This window comes from Ambystoma mexicanum, chromosome 6q (assembly GCF_040938575.1).
Source record: "Ambystoma mexicanum isolate Mex_15411 chromosome 6q, UKY_AmexF1_1, whole genome shotgun sequence".
NCBI classification, from domain to species: Eukaryota; Metazoa; Chordata; class Amphibia; order Caudata; family Ambystomatidae; genus Ambystoma; species Ambystoma mexicanum.
Window position 1 is genome coordinate 126,393,655 of NC_090937.1, and position 18,980 is coordinate 126,412,634.

At 48.8% G+C, this 18,980-nt stretch overlaps 1 protein-coding gene across 1 annotated transcript in view; it reads right to left on the reverse strand.

The window, feature by feature from the left end:
* Nucleotides 1-18,980, reverse strand: part of SMARCAD1 (SNF2 related chromatin remodeling ATPase with DExD box 1) — a 1,912,998-nt gene that overhangs the window by 1,640,722 nt on the left and 253,296 nt on the right. Inside the window, exon 5 of the mRNA XM_069630562.1 lies at nt 589-652. Within this exon, the coding sequence (XP_069486663.1) occupies nt 589-652 (64 nt within the window). The remainder of the gene's footprint in view (nt 1-588; nt 653-18,980) is intronic.

An 18,980-nucleotide genomic window follows, 5' to 3' on the forward strand; every position in this document is an offset into this window, starting at 1 on the left:
AGAGAATTTAAAGATGTGAAGTGAACAGGGAGAGGGGGGGGGCCAGTTACAGGTCACAGGGAAAACAACAGCGCAAGATGGGGCTGAGGGCCCTGGACCAGGGCGGTACCATTTAGATAGACGTGGATGATGGTCTTCGAGGATTGGAAGTAGGCCAAGAGGGCCTCCCACCGGGCGCCATCATTGATGGGAGCGGAGGAGAACGGAGAGGGAACAGAGACCATATGAGGGGTCCGGAGGTCTGGAAAGGGAACGACGAAGATGTCAGTGAGTCCGTCTGGAGGATGCGCTAGGATAGTAACTTGACATTTTTAGCCCTGCATATAGCTTCTTGTTTAATTTGCAATAAAAAAGTTATGTGCCATATGTACACCTGTGGCAGCATACCACTGTGGGTGGATTTCGTACTGGAGAGCATGAACAAATGCAGTGGGGTGTCTGGCAAGAGCTAGTTGCACAATGTAGGTAATAATGCACGTTCTAATAAGCAAGGAGAAATATTTTCATAAACAGACCCACTTGTTCCTGCATAAGGCAACTTCCTTAAGGTGTTAGAAACCCCAAGTATTTATTGTGAATATTACATACCATTATCAAATATTATCAGGCCAGTAGCTACAGCTCCTTCTAGCGTGCTTGTTGTTTTCACCAGCTAGAAACCAAAGGAGAAAAACATTCAATGTCGTAGTGGTTTTGATAACTAGGCAACTAATTTGAATCTACAATTCATGTTTTTTCATTGATTGCAAAGGAGAAAGTCCAGAAACACAAGAAATATAAACTACTGCAAACACATTTAGAAAATCTTCAGCTTACATATTATGGCAACATAACTTCTTAAAGAATTCCATTTTGTTTTGGTGAATATTTTATGATACGTTCTGCCACCTTATAATAAAGATTATGATGTAATCAACATTGTGCAGAACTGCTTCAAATGTCCACCACAAATCACAAAGCCATATGAAAGCTGCTACTCCATTTGCACCTGGGATTAAGGGTATCAGGTAATGTCCCCATACATACTGTCACCGGGAAAAGCCATTGGCGATATTATATATGGTGCCGGGTTGCGGGGATGTCCCTTGCTCCCCTTGTAAAAAAATAAATATAATAATAAATGGGGATTTGCGGGGTGTCCCCCGCATGTTCAATGTAATAATGTCTCAGCAAAAAACTGCAACTTTGTTAGGAGACATTTTTTCAGGGACATTATTTCTTGGAACCGGATTCAGAGCTGCAGTCCAAGCTGCGTGCCATTTGAGTCCTACTGGTGAAACTTCAGCTTGAAAGCATGTCAACTGTTCCAAAATGTGGCTAAGAACAGGATGGCACTGGAACACTAATGACTGCCTAAAGCTGGAGGTTGCATTTCTTATAGAAATAATTTTGAATATTATATGTATATTTTCTAGATTTTAGACGTTATAAAAGATCATATTTTTCACATCAACTTGATGAACAGCGCTACTCTGTGGTCAGCAGCCGACAGACAATGGGTATATCGGCCACTTTTACTCCCTAGAAATTGGCAAATACTACCAAAAAATAAAAATAGGGAGTAAAAATACTGCCAACATAAATAAGAAAAAGACATGTAGAATCTTGCACCCCTGCTTTCACCCCTCACAGCTCCATGGGTATGTTTGGACCAGAAGTGCACGTAGTACCACAGGATGAAACGACTATTTTAAATGTCGGATTGGAAGAAGTAAACATGTATCTTTTAACGCGCATGAATAACTAGGTGCAAAGAAATAAATATAACAAAACGTTTCAATTTAATCATTTTTACTTGCTTATAAAAATACTCTTGTTGGGAATTGTACTTAAATTTGTACTCCCAACTTTAAAAAATAGGGTGTACTCCCACATCCAAATCTAATCTGGAGCACTCATGGTCAGAAACAAACTGACTGCCTGACTTTTAGTCTTGCTCTTAGTATTTATAGAGACACTTAACACATTTCTCAGCGTAGTGTCCATAGTCCCCTTGGGTGCAAACGCCTAGCAAATTGTCACCTGAGATTATAGGAGTGGAACTTTTTTTGAACACAGCAAAAACAAATACAAACTATGCTGCCATGCATGTGCAGTAAGGAACAAGTTACTTACCTGTAACTGTTTGTTCTCCAGCATGGGTCTGGCATGGATTCACATGCTCATGAATATTCCCCGTCGTCAGGCCGGGAACCCTCGGTATAGAAAAAATCAGTATCAGTTTCGTTTCTGATCTGTCTTTCTCAGTAGTAATCAATCACAGGTCTCTGGGTCATACTGACCACAGCCAATGACTGCCCTCTACCTAAGCCCCGCCCCTGGCAGCCATCCTCAGATTTGGTAGCACGTGAAGTGGCAGTATGACCAAGTGAAGAGCCGCAGAGGGGTAGGCGGGAGGGTTTGCATGTGAATCCATGCCAGACCCATGCTGGAGAACAACAGTTACAGGTAAGTAACTTGTTCCTTCTCCAGCATGGGGTCTGGCATGGATTCACATGCTCATGAATATAAGAATACGTAGCAGTACACACATGCACAACCACGGGAGGTGGCAAAAGGCTCAATATCAAGCAATACAACAACTCAACATTAAGCAACTCTTACCTCCTCACCAGGCTCACCTTAGGCGAACAGGTTGCGCAGCACTGCCTGGCCGACTCTGGACTCCTCCCTGGAATCCCGGTCAACACAGTAGAATCTCGTGAAGGTGTGCGTCGACCTCCACGTAGCAGCCCTGCAGATGTCGAGCAGGGGCACACCAGACAGGAACGCCGTAGTAGCAGCGATCGCTCTGGTCGAATGGGCCCTCGGACGGCCTGGCAACGGTCGGTTTGCCAACCGGTGACAGTGCATGATGCAGCCGGAGAGCCATCTGGAAATTGAAGTCTTCGAGAGAGCCTTCCCTTGAGTCACAGGTCCAAAGTTCCCAAACAGCTGTGATGTCTTCCGAAAACTCTTCGTGCGGTCCACGTAAAACTTCAGCACTCTAGCTACATCCAGCGAGTGCAAAGTCCTCTCAGCCGGCGACGAAGGCGACGGGAAGAAAACTGGCAACACCAAGGGCTTGTTGAGGTGGAAGTCCGACGGCACCTTGGGCAGGAAGGAGGGGTGCGTCCTCAGCACCACCCTTGTGTCGTGAAAAGTCAAGTATGGAGGCTTGCAAGACAGGGCCTGGATCTCCCCCACTCGTCGTGCAGAGGTGATGGCCACGAGGAATGCTGTTTCCCACGACAGAAACTTCAACGGCACTGAATGCATAGGCTCGAATGGGGCCCCCATGAGCCTAGTTAGCACCACGTTGAGCTCCCATGCCGGGGCAGGGGCCTTCACCGGCGGGAATGAACGGAACAGTCCTTTCATAAATTCCTTCACCAGACGATGAGACCACAAGGACGCCCGTCGTGTAGTTCTGGTGTAACGTGAGACGGCAGCCAGATGTACCTTGATGGAAGCGTGAGATAGGCCAGCCTTGGCCAAAGACAGTAGGTACGGCAATACTTGAGGGGCCGTAATCCGCAGAGGGTTAATCTTCTGTGCACGGCACCAGACAGAGAACCTCTTCCATTTATGTCCGTAGCACTTGAGAGTTGAGGATGCCCTGGCCTTTGCAAGAACCTCTCTGCAGTCGGCCGGGATGTCGTATCCTCCAAACTCTAGTGCTGCAGGAGCCAGGCCTGCAAGTTCAGCGACTCTGGTTCATGATGAAGAATGGCACCTCCTTCTCTGGAGAGAAGATCCGCCTCCGTCGGCAGCTTGACTGGTGTGGACGCTGACAAGTCCAGAAGGTCCGGGAACCAGTTCTGCCTCGGCCACACCAGTGCGACGAGGATCATCCTGCACCAGGACCTCTTGAGCTGGTTGACGAGCCGGAGTAGCAACGGCAACGGCGGGAATGCATAAAGGAACAGGCCGTCCCAGGGGAACGAGAAAGCATCGCCCATGCTCCTCGGTTGGGGGAACCTGCTGGCGAACCTCCGGCACTTGGAGTTCGCCGCCGTCGCGAAGAGATCGATCTGGGGTTTGCCCCATCGTCGGAAGAGTCGGTCCACTTGATCCTGGCACAGTTCCCACTCGTGGCACTAGCGCAGCTCTCTGCTGAGTGAGTCAGCAATGGTGTTTTTTATCCCTGCCAGATGAAAGGGTACCAGAAACATCCCTTGGGCGACGGCCCAATGCCACAGATCCTGGGCTTCCTTGGACAGGGCAGGGGATCTGGTTCCGCCCTGCTTCCAAATGTAAAACATCGTGGTGGTGTTGTCGGTGAAGATCCTCACCACCTTGCCCTTGAGGGACGGAAGGAAAGACCTGAGGGCCCAGAACACTGCGCGGAGCTCCAAGATGTTGATGTGGAGAGTATTCTCCTCCGGGAGCCAAAGGCCTCTCTCATGGAGACCCCCGGTGTGCGCTCCCCAACCTTCCAGGGAGGCATCCGTCGTCACCGTCACCTGGTGGGCCGGGGCTAGGAAACCTGTTCCCGCTGTCAGGTGAGCGCAGACACCGCACCATCGTATCGCCTGACGGAACTGTTCGTCGAGCAGGATCCTGTCCTCGAAGCTGCCCGTCGTCTGGATCCAGTGGGCGTCGAGGAATTCTTGCAAGGGCCGCATCCGAAGTCTGCAGTGGGGCACCAGATAAATGCAGGAGGACATCATTCCGAGGAGGGACTTGATGGACCTAACTCTGGCCACGTCCGTGGCCAGCAGACGTTGCACCTTTCCTAGGATGGTCCCTATCCTTTCCTCCGACGGTGAGGCCCGCCGCGCCACTGTGTCGAGCTGTGCTCCCAGAAACAGGGCGACTTGCGACGGGACCAGGTGGGATTTTGGAAAGTGGAGAACCCCAGGTCCGTGAGCAGCTGGACGGTCCTCGCAGTGTGTTCCACGGCGAGCTCCCTTGTCCTTGCCCGTATGAGCCAGTCGTCCAGGTAGGGGTAGACGTGTGTCTCTTTAGAATAGGGACGTGGAAGTAAGCATCCTCCAAGTCCAACGACAACAGGAAATCGCCCTCCTCCAGCTGTCCCAGCACGTGCTGGAGGGTGACCATCCGGAACTTCTGTGCCTTGATGTATTTGTTTAGTCGTCGCAGGTCCAGGATGGGACGCCATCCTCCTGTCTTCTTCTTCACGAGGAAATATCTTGAGTAAACTCCGGAGCCCCGAAGCCTCTTCGGGACGAGCTCGATGGCGCCTTTCCTGAGCATCGCCCTTACTTCCAACAGCAGTTGAGGGATGTGATTCATCTTCCTGGCCAAGGGAGGAATGCGGGGGCACCTCTTCTGGAACTCGAGGGCGTGGCCCAGGGCCAGGGCGTCCAGCACCCAACTGTCAGTGGAGATGGACTCCCACACGCCGACGAACTTCGTCAGCCGGTCTCCCACCGGGGTGCTTCGGCGGGGGCCCGACCCGACGGTCGGTTCAATCTTGCTTGGAGGCCGCTTTGCCTCCTTGACCACCTTGGCGACGACGGCGGGATCCACCTGACTTGCCGCGTCCCCTGTAGGCCTCCTGCGACGAAGACCTTGCCGCTTCACGGTACGTAGAGGAGCTGCTGCCGGCTCCCTTGGAGGCACTGTCTGCCTCCGGAGCTCCGAAAGGACGGCCGTCGCTGTTGGAGCACACCCAGTGCACGGGCCGTCTCCGTGTCCGTCTTGATCGCCTGAAGGGATTCATCAACCGCCTTGCCAAAAAGGTTGTTCCCATCGAAAGGCATGTCCAAATCCTTGGTCTGAACGTCCTGGCAGAAATCCGTCGCCTTGAGCCATCCTCGTCGTCTCAGGCAAACGCTGTTGCCCAACTGACGGAAACCGGTGTCGGCGATGTCCGTAGCCACCGTAATGGCGTGGTCCGAGGCAATCTCACCTTCCTGCAAGATTTCCAGGGCCTCAGCCCTCTTGGCATCCGGAAGGAAGTCCAACAGAGGGGCGATCTTGAACCACAACTCCCTGTCGTAGCGGGCTACGATGGCCAGGGCGTTGGCCGCCTTGATGGTTGTCGCTGCAGATGAGATGACCCGTCGTCCCATCGCATCCAGCTTCCTACCCTCGCAGTCCGGAGGGGAGGTTGAAGTCGAGGCCGATGCCCCCCCCCACTTTCTTCTTGGCCGCCGCCGAAACGACCGAGTCCGGGGTAGGTTGCGCCTTAAGGCACAAGGGGGCGTCGGGGACCCGGTACTTCTTCTCGTACCGGTCCCTCTTCGCAGGAGCTGTGGCAGGGTTCTTGAGGAGGGTGAGCCCCTCATCCCAGATGTCATCAAGAAGCGGTACGGCGAGGACCGTCTTCCTTTTAGCCTCGCGCCGTTGGTAAAGGAACCCCTCCTTTTCCTCAGGGCAGAGCTGGAAGAGCTTGGATGCCCTGGAAATCATTGCATGGAAGGATCCAATCTCGTTGGGCGGGGACGCCCGGGCAGGGGGTGACGGGGGGCACGTCCCGTCGTCGCCTCTGTCGTCATCCGTACCCGTCTTAGTCGTGTCCATGCCTGTATCATCCCCGTGGGTAGTGGACCGGGGGGACGGCAGAGAAGGCCGCAGGAGAGGAGGCCTAGGATGCGTCGTCCTCCTCTTAAGTGGTGAGCTCTCCGAAGGTCCTGGCTCCGGTTCCTCCGTCGGGTCTGGCTCAGGCGCCTCCGTCGGGGGAAGGGGCAACCTAGTCCTCATCTCCAAGCATAAGGACTGGATGGCTGACAAAATGGCCGCCGAGGTGTCCTGCGGCACCGGAAACGACGGGAGCGAGGGCTCGAGGAGCCTCGTCTGCGTCACCGTCGCCCTCGTCGGGATCCTTCCCGATGGGCTGGGCCTCCTCCACGACTTGGATGAGCTCCTCTTCAGAGGTTGTGTCCGTATCCACGACGGCCACCAATCCCTCCCCCACCTTTTCCAACGAGGACTTCGTGGGGGTCTTCCTCCCAACACTTGAACGTCCGGTAAAAATCTGAGGATGGCTGCCAGGGGCGGGGCTTAGGGAGAGGGCAACCATTGGCTGGGGGCAGTATGACCCAGAGACCAGTGATTGGTTAGTACTGAGAAAGACAGATCAGAAACGAAACTGATACTGTTTTTTTCTATACCGAAGATTCCCGGCCTGACGACGGGGAATATTCATGAGCATGTGAATCCATGCCAGACCCCATGCTGGAGAAAGACCGCACCAAGTACCGTCCCTTTGATATTGATATTTTATTAGCATTGCGCTTGTACACAAGTGTTTCAGAGTGCAACGAGGCAAAGGAGGGGAACAAGGGAGAACAAAACAACGATCTTGCTAGGCCCAGTGACATTGAGAACGCGCAAGTGCATGGGAGAGGGAAAGTGGAAAGTGCTAAGCAGAGGGACACAGATAAGTAATAAAAAAATAATAAAAGCAACAAACAGTGGTAGTGCAGCCAGCACGTGGCAAGTGCTAGGTTTAAGGCAACAGACAAGGTGTGTCTGATAAGTGCAGAAAAAGGGGAGAGGAACTGTACGGTTACAGATACAGACCCTAATGCAAAGGATTGCCGGAGGCAGTGCGGGTGGGTGGCAGGGTGAGCAGGTACCTGGGCCCGAACGTCACAGGGAAAAACCAGGTGCACGGTGCAGAGACAGAGCAGATCAGCAGGGGAGAGGAGGAGCGAAGGCAGAAACAAAGAGGAAGGTCTTGAGGTGCTTCTGGAACTGGAGATGGGTCTCCTCAAGTTTCAGAGTGGCAGGAAGGCTGTTACAGAGGGAGGCCCCAGCAGAAGACAGACCTTTCCCAAGCTCGTTTCTTTGAAAAACAACTGACCCTGAGGGAGTTGGAGGTGGATGAGAAAAGAGCACGAGAGGGAAGGTATTTACATAGCGACAGCTGAAGGTATTTTGGACCCAGGCCCCAGAAAGCCTTGTGGAGAATTTCCCTCTTAACATCTATCTACGCCAGACCCAACAGGTACCTGTGAGGCTGGAGGATAGCGTGGAGGAAAGGGGACTAGGAGTACAGTAGACACTAAGGTGAGCAACTACTTATTACTCCTATGTCCAACCCCCTTTGCTCCATAGCTCGTGCTTGTTTCACAAGCAAAGATGTCCAGCAGGTAGTCTGTTCTAACTGCTGAACTAGTAAAATATGACAATAAGAACAAATTGACCAGATTTGGCATCACCCTTAAAGTTGCTGCTTAAAAAATAACGTATGCACAATTTCAGCAATGTGTTGTGATAGCCCCGGCTGATGTCCAGAGGAACATGCCTTTGCGTGGAGTCTGGTGGCAGTTTTGCACTCAGAGCTTTGTCGTGGAGTCCTTTTGGAGAAAGTCTCAACAGGGCTTCCATGTTGGTGCAACAGCTGAAGCTGTTCCACATTCGTACCCCCATAGAGTAGGGTGTATTCGTAACTTCATACTCTATTGCTTGCTGCCATAGCTGAATTCCCAGTCTTACGTTGGGTAATCCTTTTGTTAAAGTGAAAAGCCGCTTAGAAAATAAAGAAAAGTTACTCGCTTACAGACAGTTGCATAAATCATGTGTGGCCCCAGCATTCCACTCCATACTGGACGGCAAAATGAACTTGGGCACAGTAAAAGTATAGGAGTGGGTGAAAGTGCACGCCCGAAGAATTTAACAATATGGAAATATCTGTTCTCAATAAAGATCTTTCGTTTGCACCCACATGGGCTTTGATCCTATACAATTCCAAATAGACTTGTTTAAGTTTGTAAGAAAACTTAAACAAAGAAATCGTGCATAAAGACAAGCTATCACACTCATCTAAATGTACGACACGGTTCTGTTCATTCCACAGGTTCCTCACTTGGCACACAACTTTCTTATTGCCCAATAGGGTTTCTCATTCTTCAAGGCAATATTCAAAGTGTCCATAAACTGCTATGCACATATTGGTTTAGATGCAGGCAAAGTGTACATGCACCGTAACCCAAAATTAGTTACTCTATGCTTCAGCACGCTAGTAAAGGAAACAATGTTAATTTTTGCCATAGCGTTTGTATTGTGAGCTGGTCCTTGGAATTGCCCATATTCTTGTGCCTTTGTGCTGTGACATAAGATAATCATCTTGTATATGTTGACTTGCAGACCAGTACATCTTTCGAATATTGACTAGTGAAGAAACATGGCCTAAATATGCATAAGACTCATTAAAATGATGAACATGAATTGATAGCCATATCAGAATATTACATTTTTCATAGAAATTTTCAATCTCTCTTATTCTGATTTATATTTACCATTCCACATGCAGAAACCTGCTTGGGTTGTGTTGTATTACTAGATATAGATCTGTCCCTTGCTAATTATTGGTGGAGTTGCCAAGCACAAAGTTTGTGTGTGTTTCTAAGAATAGGCATCAATTAACTAGTCACTATACACAGTCTCCAATTTTACTGACTCTGGGACAATCATTATTTTACTAATATTCTCCCATTAGTGCGTGATAACTGCCAAAATGATGATGCACTATCTTGAATGTCTTGTTGGAATAATTGTATGCATCATTGCTTAGTATTGCAATGGAAAGTGAAATGATAAACATATGTTCACATCGCGGACCAGTTACAGGTGTACAGACTATTTTGCTCTCATGCACTTGTACGCCATCATGTCCTTGTACAAATATGCAACACAAAATAGGTGATGGTCGGAAGGTTTAGAATAAATCTTAACCTCTGGCATTGCTGTGGGAAACCATCCAGACCATCGTTCTTCGCCTGCCAAGCCATTACAAAAGGAGAAAGACCATGTGCAAATCAGACTTGGTCCCTTCCAAAAAGGGTAGTCCAGCAGCTCGAACTGCTAGATCACATCCCTTCTGCACGAGACCGCAAGCATCCCCAAACATGTTTCAGCCTTGTTGGGTGTCATCAGCCTTGAGGGGAGAAGACTAGTAGAAGCGTGGAGGGGGGAAGAGTAGCAGCAGCGTGGAGGGGGGGGGAAGAGTAGCAGCAGCGTGGAGGGGGGGGGAAGAGTAGTAGCAGCGTGGAGGGGGGGGAAGAGTAGTAGCAGCGTGGAGGGGGGGGAAGAGTAGTAGCAGCGTGGAGGGGGGGGAAGAGTAGTAGCAGCGTGGAGGGGGGAAGAGTAGTAGCAGCGTGGAGGGGGGGAAGAGTAGTAGCAGCGTAGAGGGGGGAAGAGTAGTAGCAGCGTAGCGGGGGTAGAGTAGTAGCAGCGTGGCAGGGGGTAGAGTAGCAGCAGCGTGGCGGGGGTAGAGTAGCAGCAGCGTGGCGGGGGTAGAGTAGCAGCAGTGTGGCGGGGGTAGAGTAGCAGCAGTGTGGCGGGGGTAGAGTAGCAGCAGTGTGGCGGGGGTAGAGTAGCAGCAGTGTGGCGGGGGTAGAGTAGCAGCAGTGTGGCGGGGGTAGAGTAGCAGCAGTGTGGCAGGGGAAGAGTAGCAGCAGTGTGGCAGGGGAAGAGTAGCAGCAGTGTGGCAGGGGAAGAGTAGCAGCAGTGTGGCAGGGGAAGAGTAGCAGCAGTGTGGCAGGGGAAGAGTAGCAGCAGTGTGGCAGGGGAAGAGTAGCAGCAGTGTGGCAGGGGAAGAGTAGCAGCAGTGTGGCAGGGGAAGAGTAGCAGCAGTGTGGCAGGGGAAGGGTAGCAGCAGTGTGGCAGGGGAAGGGTAGCAGCAGTGTGGCAGGGGAAGGGTAGCAGCAGTGTGGCAGGGGAAGAGTAGCAGCAGTGTGGCAGGGGAAGAGTAGCAGCAGTGTGGCAGGGGAAGAGTATCAGCAGTGTGGCAGGGGAAGAGTAGCAGCAGTGTGGCAGGGGAAGAGTAGCAGCAGTGTGGCAGGGGAAGAGTAGCAGCAGTGTGGCAGGGGAAGAGTACTAGCGAATGGTGGGGTATTGTAGTAGTGGGAAGATGGAGAGTATTAGCAGTGGGATGAGTGGAAGCGGTGTGGAAAGGGATGAGTAGTTGTAGGAAGTAAGGTCTGAGAGGAGTTAAACTTTAGTGGGAGGAACATCAGAGAAGTAATAGGGAAGAGAGAACAATTGAAGAGACAATAGAGAGAAAAGGAAAGAGAGGGGAGATGGTGGGTGGATTAGGAGGAAAGAAAGTAGAGGGAGGGAAGAAGAGTGGTAGATCTATTTCGGGGAGAGTAATATCAGGCTGAAGAAGGAACAGTGAGAGCGAAGACCTGAGGGTCTGAAAGGCACAATCATTCAGGGAAAGACGCCACTGATAGGAGCCTGTAGATTGTTCCCTGAGGAGGTTAAGATAGAGAAGGTTGCAGCTTTTAGGCCTTCACCACAAGTTAGAGAGTGGTGACTGTTCCAGGCTCTTTAAGATTCCTTCAGGTAAGTTTATTCCATCTTTCTTGTTACAGTTCTACATGAAAGACACATAGGACATTAGCTGTGACAACACCGGCTCCCATCACCCAGGGCCAGCCAGCTGTAACCGCCTCTACACAGAACACTCAGAATATTCCATCATCCACACACATACATTCCACATGACATCTCAAGCTACCTCACCTCAGACAGGCACAATACAAAACACCTCCCTCCTTTACTAAACCATACATGCACAGAACAAGTCACATACCAGAAAAACACAATTACCACCTTCCAAGATATAGGCACACGTAACACAACTGGCAGACAGACACTTCCACGGCCAAACCGAACCATCAAAACATCACACCCTGACAAAATTACATTCCATGTACCAATAACAAAAATAATTTCATCCATCTGCCTGTTCCTGCCACAAAAAAGCAACTGCGCTCTCACCCCAGGACCTGGCCAACCCTGAAACTGGGCTACTACACCTACATTCCTGAACAACCACAAGACTGCTACACCTCCTACCACCTGCCCCCGCCTACAACAACGCGGGTGTCCAGGCGGCCACCCTGGAACCCCAGCAGGCCTCTAGACTGCCACTCTAGAGAAGTGAGACCTCAAAGCCTCCAAAAAGACAATCACAACCTCACTCCAACAGGGATTCACAAAGTGGAAACATACAACATCACTGAGATCACAAACACCCATGGTCTTAATACCATACTCATTACACCAGACCAGGATGTACAAGCCTTCCAAACACATTGGGAGCGGTGGCCACGCACTCACAATGCCAACATCAATGACTGGTAAAAACTAAACTGTTTTATATCAAGGAAAATATCCTAACCCAAAACAAGCTGTTGAACCCATGGATACAACGAAATCCACAATAAATACCACAAGTAACATAGAAAACAATTTACTCATCATCTCAGGATTTACCACACTCGATACCGACGGGGCATTACCAGGCGTCCCCAGCTACCCCTTTACCACCAGCTACCTATTGTCCAATGTGATGAGAAGGATAAAAAAAACCCTAGAGGAGGTGCTACCTCCCTCATGGAACAACCTCATCCCTGTTCAACCTTTACCGGAATCAGGTAAGCACCCAAACCAAACCAAAACAATGTAAGGAAAACTATATACCCCACTGACATTACCCAAACAATTCAAACCATGTATTTCACACTGCAACACTTCCATGCTGAATGTGAGTTCACCCAATACCCAACACTCACTGACTCTCTCCAACCTATCGGAGTCAGATTCATCATAACATACATTCCAAAATCATAGAATGCTGCAACCATATGCTGTAAACAATACATAAACCGCATTAAAAACATTTGCGCTGTGCACATACAAAACCATGTTGCTCATAGTAAGTAAAATCCCCAAAACTAACACTTATGAACTAAAACGTCCATAGCCATTTGCAGGCCCTTAAGCGAACCTATGAGTCCATAGCCGTTTACACAGGCTCTACTGACATGTGCAATATAGCTGAAAATCCTCAAAATGATTAAAGCTATCAAACTCATACACATACCACCCATTTTACACTAACAGCAATGATTTATGCACATTAGTGTCCATGTGCCATGGTGCTTGGCACTCGAAACCTGCAATTCCTCAAAAGAATTATGCTAAATACCCTTCAATACAACATATTACCACACTATATTGTCACCGTTTCACTTACCCATTTACATAACAGAACAGCGCCGTTTAAGATGCATGTGTATCTTCTATAAACACAAACTCATTTGCATCCTCGCAGTGCCCCCATTCTACAGATTCACATTGCACCAAGGCACTCACCATCCTGCACATGCAAAATGCTCCGTCAGTTTTAAATAGGTATATTAAAGTTCCAAACTACCCAACATTATGGCTGTTACTCTCTGCACAAGCCTATACCCCACCATACTGTCATGACCTAAAAATGTCACCTTATTTGTTGGCCGCTACCTGTCGCCTCACTAACTGAGACGGAGCGGCATGCCAGCATCACAATCCGCCAAAAATGTCTCTTTTGCAAAGCAGAGACCACAGCATTTGGCACCTATTGTCTCTTGGATCCGATTTGTATCATAGGGTTCCCATGTTCTAAGCATTGTTCATTCCTGCCTTAATATAGCTGCACACATATTTTGCTTGCTTCCTTCTAAGACACATGTCTTGCCAAACATCAGATTCCTTAAAGTACTTTCCCTTTTACATCCTCAGGGCAAACAGCACTTATAATACGAAGCTCTAACAATAGCACATTCCAAAGCACATTCTACGCTTCACCATCTCCCCCTGCTGCATGTGTGACATCAGTCACTACTGCTCAGCAGGGCTATGCAGAGCTTCATAGGCCAATGGTCGTTCACTTCCCAGGAGACCTCGCCACGAAAGGCTCATAAATCACCAGAGTTTGACAGCCAAAAACATGACGTGCACGATAAGCACAGTACGCTGCTCCCAGGCTCCCATAACTTCAAAGCCTGCAATTATCTCGTGAGAAGGACACCGTTTAAAACAACAGCTCCCCATTGCTATGAGTGCACATGACATGGGAGTGACGTGTAGTCAGGCAAACAGTCCTCCTTGTTCATGTCAAATTCACATCCATTTCCCAAACACACAGCAGCGTCTCTTTTTTCTATTGCCATTCTAACTTTAAAAAAAATGTAGAGTAGCATCACATTCCTCCCAGTGGGCTAGCTCTTCATTACATCTCATGGAGGACCAGGGTACAGCGTTTGCTTTCAACATCAATTTCCCAGTATTGCCAGTATCATCTTTCACCTGCTGGTCCAGCGCCATCTCCAGCCCCCAGGGCAGAGCTCTGCCTCCTACTTAGGAGCTGCCCATCCAAAAAGGGGCCTCTTTCTTGGACTTCCCCTGAACCCTGGGACGCAGTCCTCCTTCCTGCTCCTGGAGCTGATCCCTCTGCAATGGGGCCCAATCTGTTCCTGCCCCTGCGCTCTGGGGAGCCATGTCAGGGCTTCTCCCTGAAGACTCCCTGGGGCCCAGCTTGCCCACTACTTATGTGCGCCGGTCCCACCAAAGATGGGGCTTTAATCCTCCGGCTCCCCCTGCACCCTGGGTGATGGGACTTACAGTTTTTTTGGGGCGGTGTTGTCCTTCTCCAGAAGCTTGTCCTTCCTGCATCCCCCGCAGCAGGGTCCTCAGTCCATCAGCTTGTGGCACGTAGGTTACCAAAGACCGACTTGTCGCCTTTGTTAAAAAGCTTGTTCCAAGCTCTTTAAGATTTCTTCAGGTAAGTTTATTCCATCTTTCTTGTTACAGTTCCACATGAAAGACACATAGGACATTAGCTGTGACAACACCGGCTCCCATCACCCAGGGCCAGCCAGCTGAAACCGCCTCTACACAGAACACTCACTCAGAATATTCCATCATCCACACACAAACATTCCACATGACATCTCAAGCTACCTCACCTCAGACAGGCACAATACAACAGTGACTCCTACTGCATAAAACTATCTAGTACCAGCCCTGGATAGAGGACTGCTTGGTTAGGGTGGGAACGCCCTTGCCTAGGTTATAGTGAAAGGGGCGACCATCAGGCTAACTGCATAGTTAAAAATAAAAACCCTTGAACTAACTCTGGAAGTTGACGTGTTCTTGAGGCCATCTGTGACCGGATGTACTTAACTATTCTATATATGGTCTATCATGCTACTTTCTAGAGATCCCAAAATCAATGACCTCCACCCGGATGATTTCAAAACCAGACATGCCCCATAAAAATAGTGCGAACCTCCACCTGATGTCCCCGTTAAACTGTTAGCACGATCTGCTGAAAGAGTAGCCCCACCCTTCGGATCGATTTTAAAGCCCTCCTTGGCGCAACTTTTGGACTGAAGTGGCTTGGGCATATCCCAGCTGGGGGTTGACTCTGGAGGTCCAGTCCAGGCTTCCTGAAGACTCCTGCTGTCATCCTACTTCTTTTGGGTCGAGCCCTAATTGCTGGAGCCATTTTCTGGGCCATATACTGCTGCATCCCACCATTTCCTGCCTGGATTGTCCGCTTTGCTGTGGGGCCGCTGCTGGTGGTGTCAAGAAGGGCCGTGAGGCTTCACCTTCCCACCAAATCTTCAGCTTAAAAACACACAAGAGTGCCTCCAGCCATTGTCCCCATCCTGGAATGGTTTGCTCCTGCGCCAACTTCATCTTTTGTCCACCAAGCCCCCAGGATCCATCTGCAAAGTTTGCGTCTCCTTTCCCAAGTCTTCCTCTACAAAATAAACAATGCAGTCTTGAAGGTAAATGCCTTGGGAATGTTCTTCGTTTCATTTCTGGGTCGTCGCTTGCTCATGGTAAGTCCCACGGTATCAGATCCTGTAAAAAGCCCTGAACTTACCAGGGTTGTTTTGTGCTGCTGGAGCAATTTTCATTGAAATCACAGACCTGAGTTTTTACCTCTGGGTCCTCGAGTGGGCAATTGTGATTCCCAACCTCAGAAGTCCCTCTGGCCCGGGGTCTTTGGAGGAGAGCCTCTAATGCATTTCCCATAGGGGTGGTCCTGAGCTGCTCCATCTTCCTATGGGGCTTTTGATTCGGCCATTGACCTCAGAGACTTATGTCTCTTCTGGTCTTGACTGGGGTGCGTTGCAGCAGAACTGACTTGCCTCTACTAAAACGAATGGCCCACTGACTTTCCTTCCATTGTTTGCTATGTAACTTTGAACCTGCCTTGGAACTCTCCTAAATGGACTCTGGTTGGTTACCTGCCCCTGGACTTTTTTTCTGTATCTACAAGGGGTTCAGTGACCTCTTGAACAAGGACTATAATTTTGATACTAAGCTGTGATTTGTAATCCATATTTAGTCATACTCTGCATTTCTCCAATGGTTGAGGTATTTCTTTTTACATTGTAGCCAATATTGATGGCACTCTACGGTTGCTAAAATGTCTGATTATTGGTAGCCTCTGGCAATGGTTTGAAACAGTTTCCCACTCTCTATGGGTCTTAAGTATTGTGTGCATTTGCACTATTTTTAATATGTCCTAGAGTGTCCAAATTAACATGGAATAATGCTGCAGGCCTTATGGAGTATGTTTCCTCACTTCCAAAAATGTCTGCATCCGCATTCTCCCATCCCCTACCTATGTGTGCTGTGCTGAACCCAGGTCTAGGGCCTTCCACATGTACCAGGGGAAAGCTGTCCCACCTCTAGGACATTATACAAAAGTGTGCAGGTCCATAAGTGGGTTTACCTGCTTATTAGGTTTTGTGGTTCCCTTGTTCTCCCTGCGTTGGGTGCCTGCGGTGGTGGACCTATATCTAGGCAGTGATGTAAAGATTCCTGTTTAGACAATTACTAGGTTTATTTTATCAAACAGTGGGTTTCGTTTGAATACTGTGCATTATACCTTAAGCATTTAGTGCACCCGGATGCCGACAGGCTATGGCGAGTTAGAAATAAAAAAATTGGGCTGATAGATTTATATATGTAACTTAATACACATTTTATAGTGGAGTGTATTTTCTAGAGATGCGTGTGGACCAATTGTACGTTTGTGTCGACCTACTCCCATTAAGGTTCTAGTGCCCTCAACGGAAGATGGTACAAAAACTAACAACAGGTAATGTCTTGAATAGCTTTCAATTCTGTAGAATTACAAGATATGGCTGGCTATTGAACTGCTGGCAATTTCCCTATGTGCCAAGGCCAGGATTGAGAGAATTCAGTTCAAGAGCTTCCACTCCAACGTCCTCTATGTGGATGACCTGCTGGTTGTACTGTAACACTGAGTCAATGGCCAAACACTTGCTTGATCTACTACAGTGTTCTGCAGACTCTACAACTTTGGGACCAATCGAAATAAAATAGGGGTCTTTCAAAAAGCAATGCATGCCCCAAGAGTATGTTTGCTGGCTTGGAAATTAAGCAGGCAAAGGAGTCAGTCATATCTGGGGAAGAAGGTTAGCAGGGACCTTAATCAACTGTTACTGGCAACATTGAATTTAATCGAGGACGGTTAGCCCTGTCAGAGCATAGAAAAATGTTACACTGACTTTAGGGATGCTCAATGCTATTAAAAGGACCATGCTACCGCGCTTTATGTTTCATTAGTATGCTGCCCGTACACCCCTTTATCTTACAGATTCTAGGAAAACTGCTAAATGCATTAATACTTTCTTGTGGGAAGAGGAAGATCCTGCAAAAATGCCTTTCAGTTCTGAAGGAGTATGTTGTAAAAGAGGGCTTTGGGTATCCTGATGTCTGCAAATGTAAGAGCCTTTTCACTGCAATATCTTCTTCCATGGCCTGGTGCAGATGCAGGAAGAAATCCCACCTCCTGTGCAGTGACTACATGGGTTCATACCGATAATTAAATGGTATCCTGATCCTATTTCTCATTTGCTGAACTCAGATCTCAGTCGTGTGGGTGTAGCACACCCTTAGTAGGCCACGGTCTGAGGAAGTGCAGGGGAGCAGTTGCAGAGATGGGTGAGAACAATAAATCACGCTCAGAGGCAATCATATTGGACAGTGCAGCAGGTTCACAAATAAGGATCAATTGAAGTCCTGTCCTCCCTTGGGTATTCCATTTATTAAGACGGCTAAGTAGACAGGAGCATTCTATTCTTTGATTTTCTTAGACTGAAGTTCACGCTACTGGATTGGGAGACACCAAAGCCACGTCCGGCTCTTGGGACCATACTGTGTGTCCAAAACATTATAGTTGGGAAGCTTCAGAGTCTTCTGGCTTTGTCAGGTTTGTTGTGGAAATGCAACATTTGCACAGAAAAGAGGCACACACATCAGCTGCGGGAAAAGCTCACTAAAGGGGAGGAGGATTCACTGATGGTTAAATAATTTTAGGTGTTCATCTTGAGAATGTCCTAAACAATTGAAGTAGATCGCATTTAAACGATAATGATATGTTACAGGTAAGTATGTAGGGTTTAACATTAGATTGAGGTACTGTAAACAGGCCTCACAACGTGCATGCCGTTTCAGTAGAAATCAACTCACACGTTTTAATTTGCTTAGCAGCCACAGGGACTGAAAACACATTGCAAGAGTACACGTTCCCAGGATCATATGAGAGGAAAGGAATGAACAACTTATGTTACTTTCAAGGGCACAGAGCCGAGCTCATGGGTGCAGGGGAAAGGCAGTGAACATAACCTCATTTAATAATTTGGCATATTAGTTATGAAACTTAGCCTGGGAAACAGTTTGAGGTGTTCTTAAGATGCAACACTAGAATGGTAACTTGTCTTTGGTTCAAGGCTCTACCAGTGTCATGAGGAACAAGTTACTTACCTGTAACTGTTCTCCAGCATGGGTCGGGGATGGATTCACATGCTCATGAATATTCCCCATCGTCAGGCTGGGAATCCTCGGTAAAGAAAAAAAATCAGTATCAGTTTCGTTTCTGAACTGTCTTTCTTGCAGTAACCAATCAATGGTCTCTGGGTCATACTGCCCCCAGTCAATGACTGCCCACTCCCTAAGCCCCTCTCCTGGCAGCCATCCTCAGATTTGGTAGCACGTAAAGTGGCAGTATGACCAAGTGAAGAGCCGCAGAGGGGAAGGAGGGAGGGTTTGCATGTGAATCCATGCCAGACCCATGCTGGAGAACAACTGAAACAGGTAAGTAACTTGTTCCTTCTCCAGCATGGGGTCTGGCATGGATTCACATGCTCATGAATATAAGAATACATAGCAGTACACACATGCACAACCACAGGAGGTTGCAAAAG